We start from the raw sequence: 13,977 nt of genomic DNA, 5'->3' as shown, positions 1-13,977 counted from the left end.
GGATGTCATGCTGTGAATGTTAATTTCGTTAACGATTCACTGAGATACCAGCTCAGTCTATTACGAGCTTTCTTTGATATTCACAACAGTCATGTTAACTCTAAGCCTAACATTAGCAACTGTAAACCCCTTTCATGAGGAGACACGAGTGCATCTCAAGTCACTATCCCCATCTCTTCGACAATGATGTCAATAGCAAACCCCAGAGCACTTGCTGAAATTTGCTGATTGTGATATATACCAATACCTTCTGTAGCCACTCATGTGCCAATTTCTCTGATTCCATCGATAGCTTCTTTATGCGAACTCTTCATCCTCTTCCTCCTCAATCTGGTTTTTCACTCGCACCAAGATCGTTGTCTTCCACTTATCCAGCTTGCTGATCTGGTCGAACTGATACAGCCTGTCGGTAAACTGCTCCTGGCTCTTGGCCTCGATGGCCTCGCACAGGTCAGTCAAAAGCTGATGCTCTCGCTGTGCACCAAATGAGGGGTCCATGTCGCGGTACTTCTCCAGGGCGCGCTGAGCAGCGACCAAATCGCCACTGGCCAGATGGCAGATACCTGCCTTGAGCAGGTAGTCCTTGACGCTGTACTTCATGAGGTTGTTGTTGATTGATTGCTCAGCAACTCTCTCGTATTTCTCGATGGCCTTGTAGTAGTCGCCCTCGATAGCCGCCACGTCGGCCACCTTCAGCCATAGCTTATTGGCAAGACTGTAAAGACCCATAAGTAGATGCAAAACAACGCTGCGGTTGTGATATCCAACTTACGCTGCCGCATTATCGCCCTCATACCAGGTAGCAGCGAGTTCGTAGCATTCGATAGCACTCTTAGCATCGCCGAGTTCCAACTCGTACAGCTCGCCAAGATTCTCCTTGTGGGAAGCTGCGCGGCGGAAATTACCCTTGGCGCAGTATCGGTCGACAGCGACGTTCAGGCATCGCGCAGCAGCCTGGGGGTCGTCTTTGCGGTAGGCCTTGAAGGCATCCACGAGGGTGTTGGCAGCGTCATCGGGTTCCTTCAACTTGTCGGTCTGGACTTGAGCGGCCTGTTCAAAAGCCTTTCCGGCTTCGAGCACTAGATGTCGGAAGTGTCAGCTTCGGTTTCACGACGAAACAAAGCGGTAAAGGCGTACTCTGTTGCTGCATCTTGAAGGCATTGGCGGCTTGAGTGAAGAGATCAGCGGCCTCTTGGTACTTCTCCTCTCGTCCACCAAAGAAGCTGAAGCCACCACCGGCACTCTGAAGCTGCTTCTGAGCCTGAAAGTTGCGACCTGTCAGCACAACTGCAAAGCAACAAACAGCCAATGCAGAGCGGGGGAGGGGTTACGAAACCTTTTGGAGAAGAGCTCTTGGGTCTTGAGCCATGGTTGTGATATTTGCGAAAGGGGTATCAAGGAGGGCTTGGGAGGAGAAACAGAGATAGAGAGAAACACCACGTTCTGGGTTATCACGAGTTGGCTTTAAAGTTGTATGTAAGTGAAGATGGCGAGTACCTCGACTTGCGGCGCGGGCGGCGGCTGAGCTATGACGACGGTCGCTTGAGCCACAGAGAGACACCTGGGGGTCTTTTTAGTGGGCCCACGCTGTCACTAATCCTCCCGCAGAAATGGGCACTGAAGATCTACCTAAGACAGATCAAACTTACCTTTATATATACCCATCACAAGACTCTAATTGACAGATCGCCCTACGCCAAAAGAAACCCTTGATTGAGAGTCAACAGAAATTAGATCCATATCGACAGATCAGGCCAGATACGCATCATGACTATCTGCGCATCCTGCCGTATTGCCCTTCGGCGCAACATCACACATTCTACAAGACCTTTGATAGCTCGATTCATAACAACGAATTCGTTAACAGCCGCCTCGATTCTAGAGAAACCCACCTGGTCCGTTCGAAGCCTTCTACCATCCTCGCCAAGTTCAGCTCCCGCAGAAAAGATCACCCCTTCCCAATTACACCACCTCCTCCGCCTCTCAGCCCTACCGTTGCCAACTACACCCGAAGACGAAGCTGCCATGATCAATACCCTCCAGAGCCAATTGCATTTCGTCCGCGCCGTGCAGCTTGTGGATACAACCGGGGTTGAACCCCTGCGGGCGATCCGTGATGAGACCACAGAGGCTCGACAAGAAGTGACAATTGGCCTGGCTGAATTGCAGGAAGTCCTGGATAAGGAGGTTCGTATAGGACATTATCAAAGGGCAAGGAGGGTTAGAGAGACGATCGAGTCTGAGGCAGAGAAGTGGGATGCCCTCAAGACGGCTGGCAAAACAGCTGGAAGATATTTCGTGGTTGAGAGTGGGAAGAATAATGTGGAGGGTGCCGAGTGATTGAGATATAAGTTCGCAAGATACCTGGTAGCTAGCTAGCTAGCTACCTTGTATAAGTGCCTCCCAATGAGATACCCTTTTGTACATTAAATCCTCAAATGGAAGATTCTAAACTATGTGATTCTGCAATCACGTTCGCTTGAACCCTGCCCAGACATCGCTATGCCACTACTAGTAGTAGTAGTAGTCTTCACATACACATGCCCAATCCATAAGTCTCTATGTTCGTATTATCATAAGTAACGCTCATTTCGCATTGCCCCTTTTGTTCGACGGTCCGGCGTCCTCGTTGTTCTACGACTTGGTTTCCGACGGTCCATCCTTGGGCTTTGGCTTGGGCACCTTCTCGTACGCATTCGGACTCGGCGCCCTCTTCTCTTTTCCCTTTCTGTTTCTCCTCTCACGTCCATGACTGTGTCCGTGTCCATGCCCACAGCTTTGACGCTTCCCATCCGCTGGTTGTGCCCCGTCGCGGTCAGAGCCAGAGTCTGAATCTGAGTCGGAGTCAGAGGAAGACTCGTCGCTGGATTCGTCGACGGCTTTTGGCTTATGGTAGATACAACACACTATTGGAACCTGTGTCAGTATATGGGCGTATGTTGGTCTAAGGTCATAATGCTCACTCACCTTTTGAGCTCTTGCGTCCAAGACCTTCATTGTCTACCACGTCCTCTGCCCACTGTACGGATCGCCCATTGGCCGCATGAGCGCCTCGAAGTCTCAAGATCTGAGGCGCTTGTTCTCTTGTTTCCGGTGTTTGCGTCGGGGTCTCGGTTTGTGTTTGTGTTTGCGAAGGCGCTGGTGCGCTTCGTTGTTGTTGCCGTTGCGACATGGCTGTGTTTGATGTGATGTTCGACGTAGCTATAGCACGAGCGACTATTTGCGTCCTTTGATTTGTTTGTCGGAGAGAAAGAAGTGATTTCTCCCAGAGGATGTGGTGTTGTCTTGTTAATAATGTTGTCACGCGCTTGTTGATGGAATCGTATGGCAAATAAATGATTAGCCATTAGCATCGGCACTACCACCTAGGTAGGTATATTCAGTTGCAAAGATACGTACCTCTCTTTTCACGTCACAACTTGTCCGATTTATAACCAATCATTCATTGGATGCGAGCTTCCATTCGTAATTTTCTATCCTGTATTAAAAACAATCTATCCACGTCTATTTAAGGACTCTCCTCTTCGATGGTTAGGTACTATAGGTATGAAAGAATTGACTTGATAAAACTAATAACGCTATATTTCAATGCTAGCGTACAACTTTGACATTGCAACTACACCAGGTGATCTTCCACGCAGTTAAGGGGCTTAGTAAACCAGCCAGGATGAATTCTTCCTTTGCCAGATCTCATGGTCCTCTTGTATTCTATATTATACAATGCTTAGATACAGTCTATACTTGGGGTGATATACAATTGACATGGTATTGCCACCATCATCATCTACTCATTCATCATACAACCTCAAATCGTACAGTGTCCAAACATGACAGAGCTCAGTTGATCGCAGCTCTCTTCTCGGCTTTGTCTTTTTTCTTGGCACCCTTCATACTTCTTCGCGGTCGACTCCTCTTGTGCTCTGGCAACACACGAGGCTTGTTGTGTAACCATCCTTGGATAGGTTGACGAGAGCCAATGAATCGCCCCTCGGGACTGAAGACATCAACTGCTGGCCAGCCAGGCTCTATCACAGGCTCAGGCTTAGGCTCAGGTTCCTTGCGCTTCTTCACCGCCGGAGTATTTGCATCTACTCTCTGAGCCCTCATGGCTGCAAAAGGATCAGATGTATCGACCTGCTTCGGCTTGATCCTTTCCTCGAGCCGGGGTTGTTGGTCTGGGAATACCTTCACAGCAACATCCTGCGCGCGGACTTGAGCAACAAGCTCAACATAGCCTACACCCTCGATGAGGATGTCTGTCGACAACACTCGGAAAGGAAGCCTGTCGACGTTTAACCCAATCGCATTCTTCCGCGTTAGAGGGCCGGCTCTTTGTCTGGTGACGTCGTGAGACAGCTTAAATGTTCCAGCATGCTTCATCTTGCCTCCAATTCCAGGAAGCATGATACTTGGTACACCGATGGATTCTCGGGTCTGCTCCTGGAAAGCAATGGCCTTCTCAGTCTGAGTGAGATGCTCCTCCAGAGGTGTAAAGTTGTATGCCAGGAACACCAAGCCCGGGTTCTTTGGTGTGATGCGAATAAGACCTCCTCCTAGTATGAGGGACTTGCCAGGCGTCATTGAAATCTGCTCAGGCACAATGCGCTTCTTCATGATCATTGATTGACGGCATTCCTCCTTCACAAACAAGTCCAAGTCGCTTCGTGCCAAGCCAGGAAGGTCGATTAATTCGCCTTTTCCGTTTCCAAAAGGTACTCGAATTGGGGATGCTGTTGTTCCAGGCAGTGAAGATACTAGAGGCATGTCGGGATAGTTCTGAGCCGGCTGAGGGGGCGGAAGCAATTCCCCAACATCGACGTCTTGCTCTCCGACCTGTTCGGCATATATAGATTCCGCACTGACGCTATCCCGGGGATATGTTGATACTGATGCCCTCCCTGCGTCCTTGCTTGGTCCCATTCTGCCTTTGGGATAGACAGCCTCAAAGAGCTGGCTTTTGCCCACATTGACCTTTCCAACCATCCACCCCGCGCCGCCACGCTGCCAGATATCTTCTTTAACCTCCGTGCACCACCAAGCACGCTTTGCGCTGACGCATCGAACATTGCCAAGACGAACCCTACCTCCAAGTCGGCCAAGAGCATCTCGTAGTACTTCACGAAGGTAGGGCATCATTGAGTCCACAATCTCTTTCGTAGGGCCAAGAAGGTCGCCCCGAGTGATGATAAAGCTCAGCTCTGTCTTGCGATCATTTTGGTACTTGGCCGATCGTGATCTTCGATTGCGCGTCCTGATGGGAATGTCGCCGAGAAGAACATTGAGTCGTGGGATGAGCGACATGGGGAAATCGGCAGCATCAATGACATGATAAATGTGATTATACTTGTGCGGTGATTCCTCGATAGTTTCGCGCAAGGACTCAACGGTGGGATGGAACATAGCAACCTTTGCTGTGTCGCTCGAGGTGCTATAATGCTGTAAATTGTGGCACCGATCGCAGACAGGCTGTTTATCTTGGGGCAATGGTTCTTTTGAGTTGTTAGCTTCTGTATGGTTCGTAGTAGAAGAGTTGGAGGCGTACTCGGAGCAACATTTCCCTCCTTCTCAGCTCCAGTTAACAAGAGAGAGGGATCTAGGCCAAGAGCTTCCAGCTGGCCTGGGTCTAAGGATTTGAGAACGTCATCGACAACTACATCTTCCTGGCTCGCTGTATGCTGACGCTCAAAAGCCTTTGGGTTCAACCACTTCTTAACTCTTTTGCTCTCAGGGTCGAAATAGCCCAGCATTTGCGGATCATTCGTTTGCGTAAAGGCACCGCATCCTGTGCAATTTAATGGTAAGCGTCTCTTGGGAATCCCAAGGTCCAGAGATGAGGTTTCGCTTGTTGTGATTGGTGCATCTTGGACTGTCGCTTCGGTGTGGTTAAGTCGTCGAGTATATATCGGAGTTGGTAAAGGCGTCGCTTTTGGTGTTCTATGAAACCGACTTGAAGCTCCGACGGCCGGGCATAAAAATAAAGGAATACTCGATGAAGCGGATGCTTCACCGATACTGAGAGCTCGGTTGATCCATCGAGCTGACAATGCGCGATGCATTGCGTTGTTTCTATAGTGAAGAAACGAATTCGGGTTGTCGCAACTAAAAATGTTGGACTTCCACAGATTGTCCCAAAAATTTCCTAGGAAATCATACTTACTTACCTTAGCTTTGTTAGCCTCCACTATAAGTCAAAGTGACCCCCACCAGCCAGTTCGGGTCAACGCTCGGCCCGCAGCCTCGAGTCGAGCACAGCGTTTCCATTTGGGCAGGGGTCTATGATTTTCTGGGCCTAGAGCCGTCGACTTTTTGAAGCATTAGGTTGCGACCACGGTGAACTGGCTCGATTCTCAAGAGACGCTTGCGTAGCCTTTACCTTATAGATTAAAGGTTTGCGCAGCCCAAGATGAGGTCTCTCGGTGAGCGCTTCAACAAGCTTCGTGCTGTAAGTCAATTCTCTGGGCTCGCATCTTAAGGGTACCAATAGCTGACATTTGATATAGAAGGTAGATATCTCTCCCACAAACGACGATCCGCGATCCATTGCTTACGATTGAACCAGATCATTTCCTTAAGATGCGGCCCAGGCGCAGCAATCCTGCCCCCAGAGGTGACCAGAATACATATGGACTTTGCAACGAGCTTCAAGAACGGTCATATGGGCGCCAAGTTAGTCCATACATCAAGGTCTCCGGCACATCAACTAATACACCAAAAACAGAAAGTTCTGGCGTGAGAACCTCCCCCGACTAAAATACCATAATCCCTCAGTTCCTATGATTGTCAATCGTCACAGCCGGAACAACAAGAAGCCTACAATCTCTATCTATCTCCGCAAACCCGACGCTTCAACTCCCGCACCCGCTACTCGTTCCCAGCCCTCCTCATCACGCAATAACATGTCCAAGGCCACACCGCCGGATGCTGACGAGAAGATCGTCACCGTCGATATGACTGAGAAACATTCTTCTCACATTCTTGAATACGTACTTGCCGAGACCCGTGCTGTCCCCATCAAACCCACCAAGGAGGAGATTCGCGAATTGCAGGAGTTGGACGCCATGGCCAGACAAGCCGAGGTCGACCGAGCCCGTATGAGGAGCCTACGTGAGGAGAAGAAGCGTGAGGAGGATATGCTGAAGCGAGCCCGGGCTGCTGGCGGTGTTGCTGAGGAAGAGGATTCGTAAAAAGGCTTGGAGTGAAAGAGACCATAACGATGCTGTACAATAAATGTGTATTAACGAATGCCACGTATCTGGCAAGTGTACAAGTTGGAAATTTACAAAGTCCCACTACCTTTTGCTTGGACTCTTATGTTGATCGATACGTAAATGGATTGCTGGGCTGCCGTACACGTACATCGTACGTTTCAATGTTGAAAAACTACAATTCTCCCGTAGAATCTTCTATAGACAAACAAATTCAGTTTCTAATTGCACCTTGACAGGTTCTGTATACATATTTAGACTCCCGAAACCCCTTCAACTACCTATCAAAACTCCGTAAATGAAATGAATGCTTATTCGTAATTTCATCAACTGTACCATTTATTTTATCCCAAAGCCCTCGCTTTCATGAACAGCAGTCCACAGCAACTTCTCTAATCTTTCCTTTGAATTGTATCGTGACAGGGATAGCATGTTGAAGCACGTTCGAGCAATGGGGAACCTGCCTTCATCTTCACCGAGGCAGGATATCTTAATCGGCAGTACAGCCGCGCCCATAGCAGGAATTCGATCGCTACCAGTGATGAACAGGAGTAGTTTCCGTTGATCTTGAGATGACGCCGCCTGAAACGTCTCCCAGAACCAGTCAATAACGGGTTCTGAACCATCTGGCTTCTTGGTTCCCCAGTTGTCATATTCAGCGACTCCCCTCAGCGAGTTGATGTCGAGCTCTTCATCAGAGCCTCGGACCAGGAGTTCAATCTCTTCTGGCCTAAAGAGAGACAGAGCATTACCTCCACATACAGTGTAGAAACCTCGTTTGAAAGGCTCAAACTGCCTCGTTACAGACACATCGATTATGTGCCGCACGTAAAGGTCCACGTATTCTCGACGGTTGCTGTTAGTAACAGGGATGCGTTCGCCTCCAGGGCAAAGGGGAACCTGCACCTGAGTACCGTACTTATCCATGTCAATAACGAAATCGAGACAGAAGGTTTCTTCCACATTGCCTTCATATTCTAGCAACTGTCGTAATCCTCGAGCTAGTCGAGGTCGGTACTCTGCCAGGTCTTCAAGGGTGTAACGCATAGGAGGCTTCGGATGAGCTGATGCCCCTGTGCCGTGTGTTGGGGCAGATGCAATAAGTTTCCGAAATGCAAAAGGAGGGAGGGCCACATCCAGAATAGTCGAGTTGTATATAGCAAGACCCATCACGACTCCGACCAAGAAGAACTGATCGGAGGTTTCAAAAGCGTTCGGGTTGAAATAACAAAACTGAGAATCCTCGTCATAAAGGAAAAGGCCTATCCAGAGTCAGCAGGGCCCCTATTTCTGTTGAGCGACTCAGCTTACCATGGTCGGGATTGAAAACTTCTCTGGCCAGGAGTAAAAACCACTCTTTCCGTAGACCACCAGCATCTACTCCCTCTTCACCACTAAAGGTGATACGAAGACCCTTTTTGATATCCTCACTCCCACTTCCAATCACCTCGCTGACAGCTTTTAGACTATCATCCACCAGACAATCTCGGCGAACATTTAATTCTAGGAACTGGTTGATAGCCTTGCGACTCATGATACTATCAAAAAAGGCGTCACGGGCTTTGCTCTGCATCTGGCGACGAGCATCGTGCTCAAGAATATGGTTCTTGGCCCATATGCTCAAAAGGAATGGGTACTGGCAGAACGTGAACTTGCTTCTACGAGCTTCCCAATTCTCAAAGTCCGCAACCAAGTCAGTGTAGTCGATCATTGAATTGTAGAAGTCGCTCGTTGGTAGAATTTGTCCGTGAGAATGAACGTTAGAACGACCCTCTGCAGAGCCCGGAGAGGATTCTTCAGTTCTCCGGCTGTGTGGCAAGTTATTGGCAGCGAAGAGGAGTGCCAAGACTCGCGAAGAAGCTCTGATCTGCCAATCTTCGGCATACATGATTTTCTTTTCAGGCTCCTTGGCCTTCTTCGACGAGTTTGCGCGGTTTATCTCATCGTAAAGATAAGCTCCTGAGCGCCCTTCTTGCATTTGCGGTATCAGGCCAGCTGTGATATCAACTTTCACCTCTTGCTTCTTTCCACTCTGTCGAATCATCCGATATGTTAGGAAACCAGACGCCAACTCTTTGGTACGAATGAAACGAGATGGGTGATGTCTTGAAAACCAGGTGATCAACTGATTATGGCATTCAGCCGACGAGTTTGATACTAAGCCCACTATGCGCTTGATGATGCCCGAGTGTTGTCCAGACAAAGGTCCAGATTCAGGGGTGCCAGCTTTTCTCTGCTGTATCAGCCTCGGAGCAGAGGGCAAATTTTTGTCGAATTGTAGAATTCCCCGAAACAACGTTTCACGTTCGTGTAGTAATGGGTTTTCTAGGATGATTAGGAGAAACCTCAAGTCTGCTGGATCCTTCAATGGCCTTCCAGGTCTTTTTAAAAGCATTTCAGTTGCTTTAAGGAGAACTCGTCGAGCATGTTCTTGGCCCTGCAGTAGTTCCCGCTCCATTGATTGTAATTCTCGCTGAGAAGGGGTTAAGAAGCTTTTTCCTTGACACATCTCCTCGTAAATCGCAAACCATCCCTCGGCAGGATTCACAATAGAGTTGTACCATTTGATGAGATCGCCCCAGCTCATCTGTGGTGTCTTCGTGTTGACTGGCGCGCTTGAGAAACTTCGCTCTACACGGTTTGTTGACGGCCGTCGAGGCCGAGCGTCTTCTTGGTCGCCCATCCACCATGTCCCGTTCTCAGCAAAGTCACCTAAAAGTAGTAACTTTGGATCGAGGTCGCATGATCCATCATCGAATTGCGGTGTAAACCGCTCCTCTCGCGGCTCACGTGTAGCATAAGTTCCTGAAGGCTCGCGACGATGCCCTCTCTGTTCACGAGGTTCACTAGGTAGCATTGGCTTGCGACGAGTCGATTCGCTTCTACATCTAATGGGCAGGCGGTGGTTATGTGTCAGGAATGATGAGTTAATACATTCGAATGAGCCAAAGCAGGCGACGATGTAGTCTTCCAGAGCCTTGAATATTCTTTTCGGGTCGCCCTCAGATTGATCCGGCGATTTACGTTGCTCTTTTGGTCCGCGCTCTTGCAATATGTTACGTACTGGAGGTCTTTCGGTGTAAGAGGAAGAGAAGGATCGCATTGGCGTAGGGTTCGGTCGGGCGGGACTCGACCGTAGCGTCGGTTCCTCATCGAACACATAATGGGAAACCTGTATAGCAGGCGATTTGGATGAAGGCGCTTTTTCCTGTCTAGAATCGACCGGCGCAAGGCTTTGGCCAGCAGCCTGCATTCGGCTGCTGAATGACAATTTGCTCTGCGACGGCGGTTGTGGCGGCGCCTCGGTAGGAGGTTCAGGAATTGGATGTAACTTCTTAGAAAGGAAGGATTGTATCGATTGCTGAACCAGTCGGTTTGTCTGTTCGACCGAGATATGCGGACCTGCACCTATATTAGTGATTATCCTCTTTCTCTTGCCTTTGATTCTACCTCGAGTTGGGACAGACCGGGAAGGATCCTGGCTTGTATCTCTACGTGACTTGGAACCATCATGATCTGCACTCCGAGGCTCCAAATCGTTGACTGTGGTACAGATCGTGCATTTGAACACCTTGAGCTCCCGCGGCCACCGTACTAACGAGCCACATGTCATGCAGTTGCCAGTCGTAAAATCCTTACTTCCTACAGGGCCGCTTCGAGTATGAGAAGGGATTCGAGCGTGGGTCTTTGGTGCTTGTCGAGGCATTGCCGAGTCATCCTCTGCAAACCCCAGGTCAGGCGGTGGTGCGCCGACTGAGTTCTGCCTCCTTTTCTTGCTGCTGAAAAGAGAAGGAAAAGGCTGGCTCATAGAGCGCGTGTGCTTTGGCCGACGAGGTTTGGAAGATTGAGGCCGCGAGGGATGCAAATCAGACTCGTCGGAGCTGGAATCGGCATTTGCATTGGAGAAGGATAACTCGAGGCGATTCCCGTTCGATGTGTTTGGCAGATTCGTCGAGTAAAGCGCAGGCAATGTGGTAGGCGTGTGTAAGGCCGTATTGTGAATTCGACTGATGAGGTCACCGTCAGAGTTGTTGGGTTGCGACCCACGACGATTCGGCCAGGGAGCCATTTCTAGGGAAGTTACTAGGTAAGGATTCAGGGAGGCGATCTCGTGCAAGTCACGAGACACTTGTCGAGATAGGTAAGGGAGATAATGATTCTGCAACTTTTGGACAATTGTTCGGAGGAAGGAAAGATATTGAATCAGAGTTTTAAACGTCTTTTGTTAGTCAAGCATGATGGACATGATCCAAAGTCAGCATGATCCGAACGGGAGTTGACGCCAGCAGCAGACAAGCCCAGTTCAGCTCGGCGAAGTCAGCCAAACAGACCCATGCTTTGGCTTTTAGCACCTAGTTTCCAATGGTGGGAGGAAGAAGAAAAGGAAGAAGAGTGAAATTTGGACAACAAGTCAGCGGGAACAAAGCAATGAACGATGAGTGTTGGATGGGTGCAGCTCAAGCCGTGGCTGTGGTTGGTGAAACAAGCCCGTATAACTATTGGATGGTAGGCAGGCAGTGTTGATGATGAGTAAAGATCCAATATTAGTATTGGATCCAATAGATTAGTACCTTGTTTAGGTAGTCAATGAAACCCAATAGCTAGGTCCGTAATAATAAATCGAATGCAACGCGCGGCCGCCGACTTTTGAGTTCCTGATTATCTTGGCCCATTTTGCTCTGACGGATTCATCACAGACCCGTACATTTCCCCTTGTCTCTCAGACGTCTCCGCGACACCCGGAAATTTTGGGCGTTGAACTCCAACTGAATATCGCCTGTAAACGCCGAGAAGCAGGGGTTTGACGAGAGGCTTGACGGATACGGGCATTACCAGGGCTTCCAAGCAAAACGTGGAGTTCCTGGCGGCCAGTGAGACTGTGAGGAATGGAGAGGACGATATGAGATTCAGGTGTCTATCAGGTCTCATCCTCTTTCACCGCAATGGGAAACGTGAGTAGCCTGCCCTTTTAGGTACAGGACAGGTTTGACAGGTGAGTGTATGTACGGATACTGTATCTTTTTTAAGACCTCGTATTAATGTGAGTGGTAGGCTTCTTTAACCCGGTCCAATGATCGTGAAGCTAATGGCCGCATCTGGGTTTGATAAATTGGATGCTGAGTGAGTTGCTCTATCTGGGTATTTCGTATCTTTTTTAATACTGCAACAAGCCAAGTTTGAGACTGCGCTACAAATGCAACTGCGACAACTATTTTTAATATGATTCTTAACTTCTGAAATATAGCAGTGTCTACCTAGGGAGACAACAGAGATACATCGAAACGCACCGTTCAGTTCCATCATTCCACTGTATTCAGTTGGGTCCCCGCAAACGAATCCATCCATGTCTCTGTCGGTAGACGCTGGCGGCCGAAGCCGGCTCTTATTATGGAAGCATCATCAATAAGGCTGCTAAAGTAAATGGCAGTGGAGCATTTACATGCAAGACACAATGGGCATTGTGGGCTCACACTTAACAAGGGACTCTTATCTTGTACGAGAATTACAAAGAAAATGTCATCATAGCCTGCAAGGTAACAAATTGTTGACAAAGCTCAGTCATCTCGACGATCCATCGCCGACCCTGAAACTGGAAATCTGACGACCTTTGTTGTACATCTGACTCTATTCCAATAGAACCCAACACAAAATGTGTGGAACTAGGTCATATCTATATTCAAGAAATCCAATATCAAGGTACAGTTCCTGGAGCGTGTATCAGCACCACAATATCCCCACGCATTTCGGTTCCAGGTCAATGGGGACGTCAATCTCTCTTATGGTCTCATTGAGCCATGAGTTCTCTTTCGCTTCCACGCCGACTCCAACAAGCCTGACTCTGTTTGAAGCCACCGCCCCGTCTCGTGTTGTCCCATGCAGAGTGAGTTCAGTTTGGCCTGCGGCGATGTTCAGTTCACCTTTTAGCTCTGCCAATGTTTCACTATGGCCGTTTCGAAGCTCGAAAATACAAAATCCATGGTCAAGTTCGACAGGGCCTGAGCAACTCAAGCTGAATACGATTGTCACGTCATTACCTAGCCGCGAAAGCTTCTTGACTGCCATTCTAGGCCCTCCAATAGCCTTGAGTGGCATATCGAGACTGAGGTTGCACACAGACGAAATGCCAAGTGCTCTGACTGTGCAGTTGCTGTTTTGGAGCTGAAGGTTGGTTTCACCGTCAACTATGATGCTCCTAACAAAGGCACAGTAGTTGCTGTGGTCGATGATCTCGATACGCTGTTCCTGAGCAACAAAGTCTGTGCCCCAGAAACTCGTCTGGGTCTGGGGTAACTTGATCCGTCCAAATACGGCCCCATTGAATGTCAAGGATGCCTCCGTTGATATGATAGTGCTAGAGATTGTTCCTGTCCCAAACATGCGACCCTCGATAGCAAGTTTGAAGGAGCTGAAGCATTAGCAAGCCATGGCATAAATGGCGGGCATTATGCTTACTCTTCAGTAGCATTGCTTATCTTGAATCGAGTGACTTGAAGCCTTGCAAGGTCCAGTAGGTGCTGTACAATAGCATCCGCAATGCCTAATGGCGAATAAGGTGCCCTTCTGTTACGGTTTTCAGAATCAAGGGCCGTTTGGGCATACTGTTTGAAGAGAGGAGAGCTGGAGATAATCATGGCGGGCGATTTGCCTGATAACTTTCAGATATAAGGTAAAGTCCAGGAACTACAAACGAATATAAAGGGCAATAGATAGCAAAGAACTGATATGACGGGGTTGAGCTTAGGGGTCCATTGCACGTCTATGCGTCAGCTAC

General features: G+C 48.9%; 6 protein-coding genes across 6 annotated transcripts; 2 read left to right on the top strand and 4 right to left on the bottom strand.

Moving 5' to 3' along the window:
- Positions 1–297: 297 nt before the first annotated feature.
- On the bottom strand, positions 298–1,369 carry J7337_006978 (uncharacterized protein; the record flags this gene model as incomplete). Its single annotated transcript, XM_044824637.1, has 4 exons — positions 298–715; positions 773–1,079; positions 1,138–1,261; positions 1,337–1,369. The coding sequence occupies 4 exons, from the start codon at positions 1,367–1,369 to the stop codon at positions 298–300; spliced, it is 882 nt and encodes a 293-aa protein (XP_044680294.1).
- A 398-nt stretch (positions 1,370–1,767) lies between these two features.
- J7337_006977 (uncharacterized protein) lies at positions 1,768–2,340 on the top strand (the record flags this gene model as incomplete). The annotated part of the gene is made up of 1 exon (XM_044824636.1): positions 1,768–2,340. The coding sequence occupies one exon, from the start codon at positions 1,768–1,770 to the stop codon at positions 2,338–2,340; it is 573 nt and encodes a 190-aa protein (XP_044680293.1).
- A 294-nt stretch (positions 2,341–2,634) lies between these two features.
- Positions 2,635–3,172, bottom strand: J7337_006976 (uncharacterized protein; the record flags this gene model as incomplete). The annotated part of the gene is made up of 2 exons (XM_044824635.1): positions 2,635–2,879; positions 2,968–3,172. 2 exons carry the CDS (start codon positions 3,170–3,172, stop codon positions 2,635–2,637), a joined length of 450 nt encoding a protein of 149 aa, XP_044680292.1.
- A 665-nt stretch (positions 3,173–3,837) lies between these two features.
- On the bottom strand, positions 3,838–5,747 carry J7337_006975 (uncharacterized protein; the record flags this gene model as incomplete). The annotated part of the gene is made up of 2 exons (XM_044824634.1): positions 3,838–5,411; positions 5,543–5,747. 2 exons carry the CDS (start codon positions 5,745–5,747, stop codon positions 3,838–3,840), a joined length of 1,779 nt encoding a protein of 592 aa, XP_044680291.1.
- Positions 5,748–6,622: 875 nt separating this feature from the next.
- Positions 6,623–7,184, top strand: J7337_006974 (uncharacterized protein; the record flags this gene model as incomplete). Its single annotated transcript, XM_044824633.1, has 2 exons — positions 6,623–6,666; positions 6,719–7,184. The coding sequence occupies 2 exons, from the start codon at positions 6,623–6,625 to the stop codon at positions 7,182–7,184; spliced, it is 510 nt and encodes a 169-aa protein (XP_044680290.1).
- Positions 7,185–7,544: 360 nt separating this feature from the next.
- On the bottom strand, positions 7,545–11,274 carry J7337_006973 (uncharacterized protein; the record flags this gene model as incomplete). The annotated part of the gene is made up of 2 exons (XM_044824632.1): positions 7,545–8,467; positions 8,517–11,274. 2 exons carry the CDS (start codon positions 11,272–11,274, stop codon positions 7,545–7,547), a joined length of 3,681 nt encoding a protein of 1,226 aa, XP_044680289.1.
- Between the last annotated feature and the right edge of the window lie 2,703 nt (positions 11,275–13,977).

The sequence above is a fragment of the Fusarium musae genome, chromosome 5 (assembly GCF_019915245.1).
Source record: "Fusarium musae strain F31 chromosome 5, whole genome shotgun sequence".
Classification (NCBI taxonomy): domain Eukaryota; kingdom Fungi; phylum Ascomycota; class Sordariomycetes; order Hypocreales; family Nectriaceae; genus Fusarium; species Fusarium musae.
The sequence above is the reverse complement of the archived record's forward strand: the minus strand, read 5'-3'. Positions and strand labels throughout refer to the sequence as shown.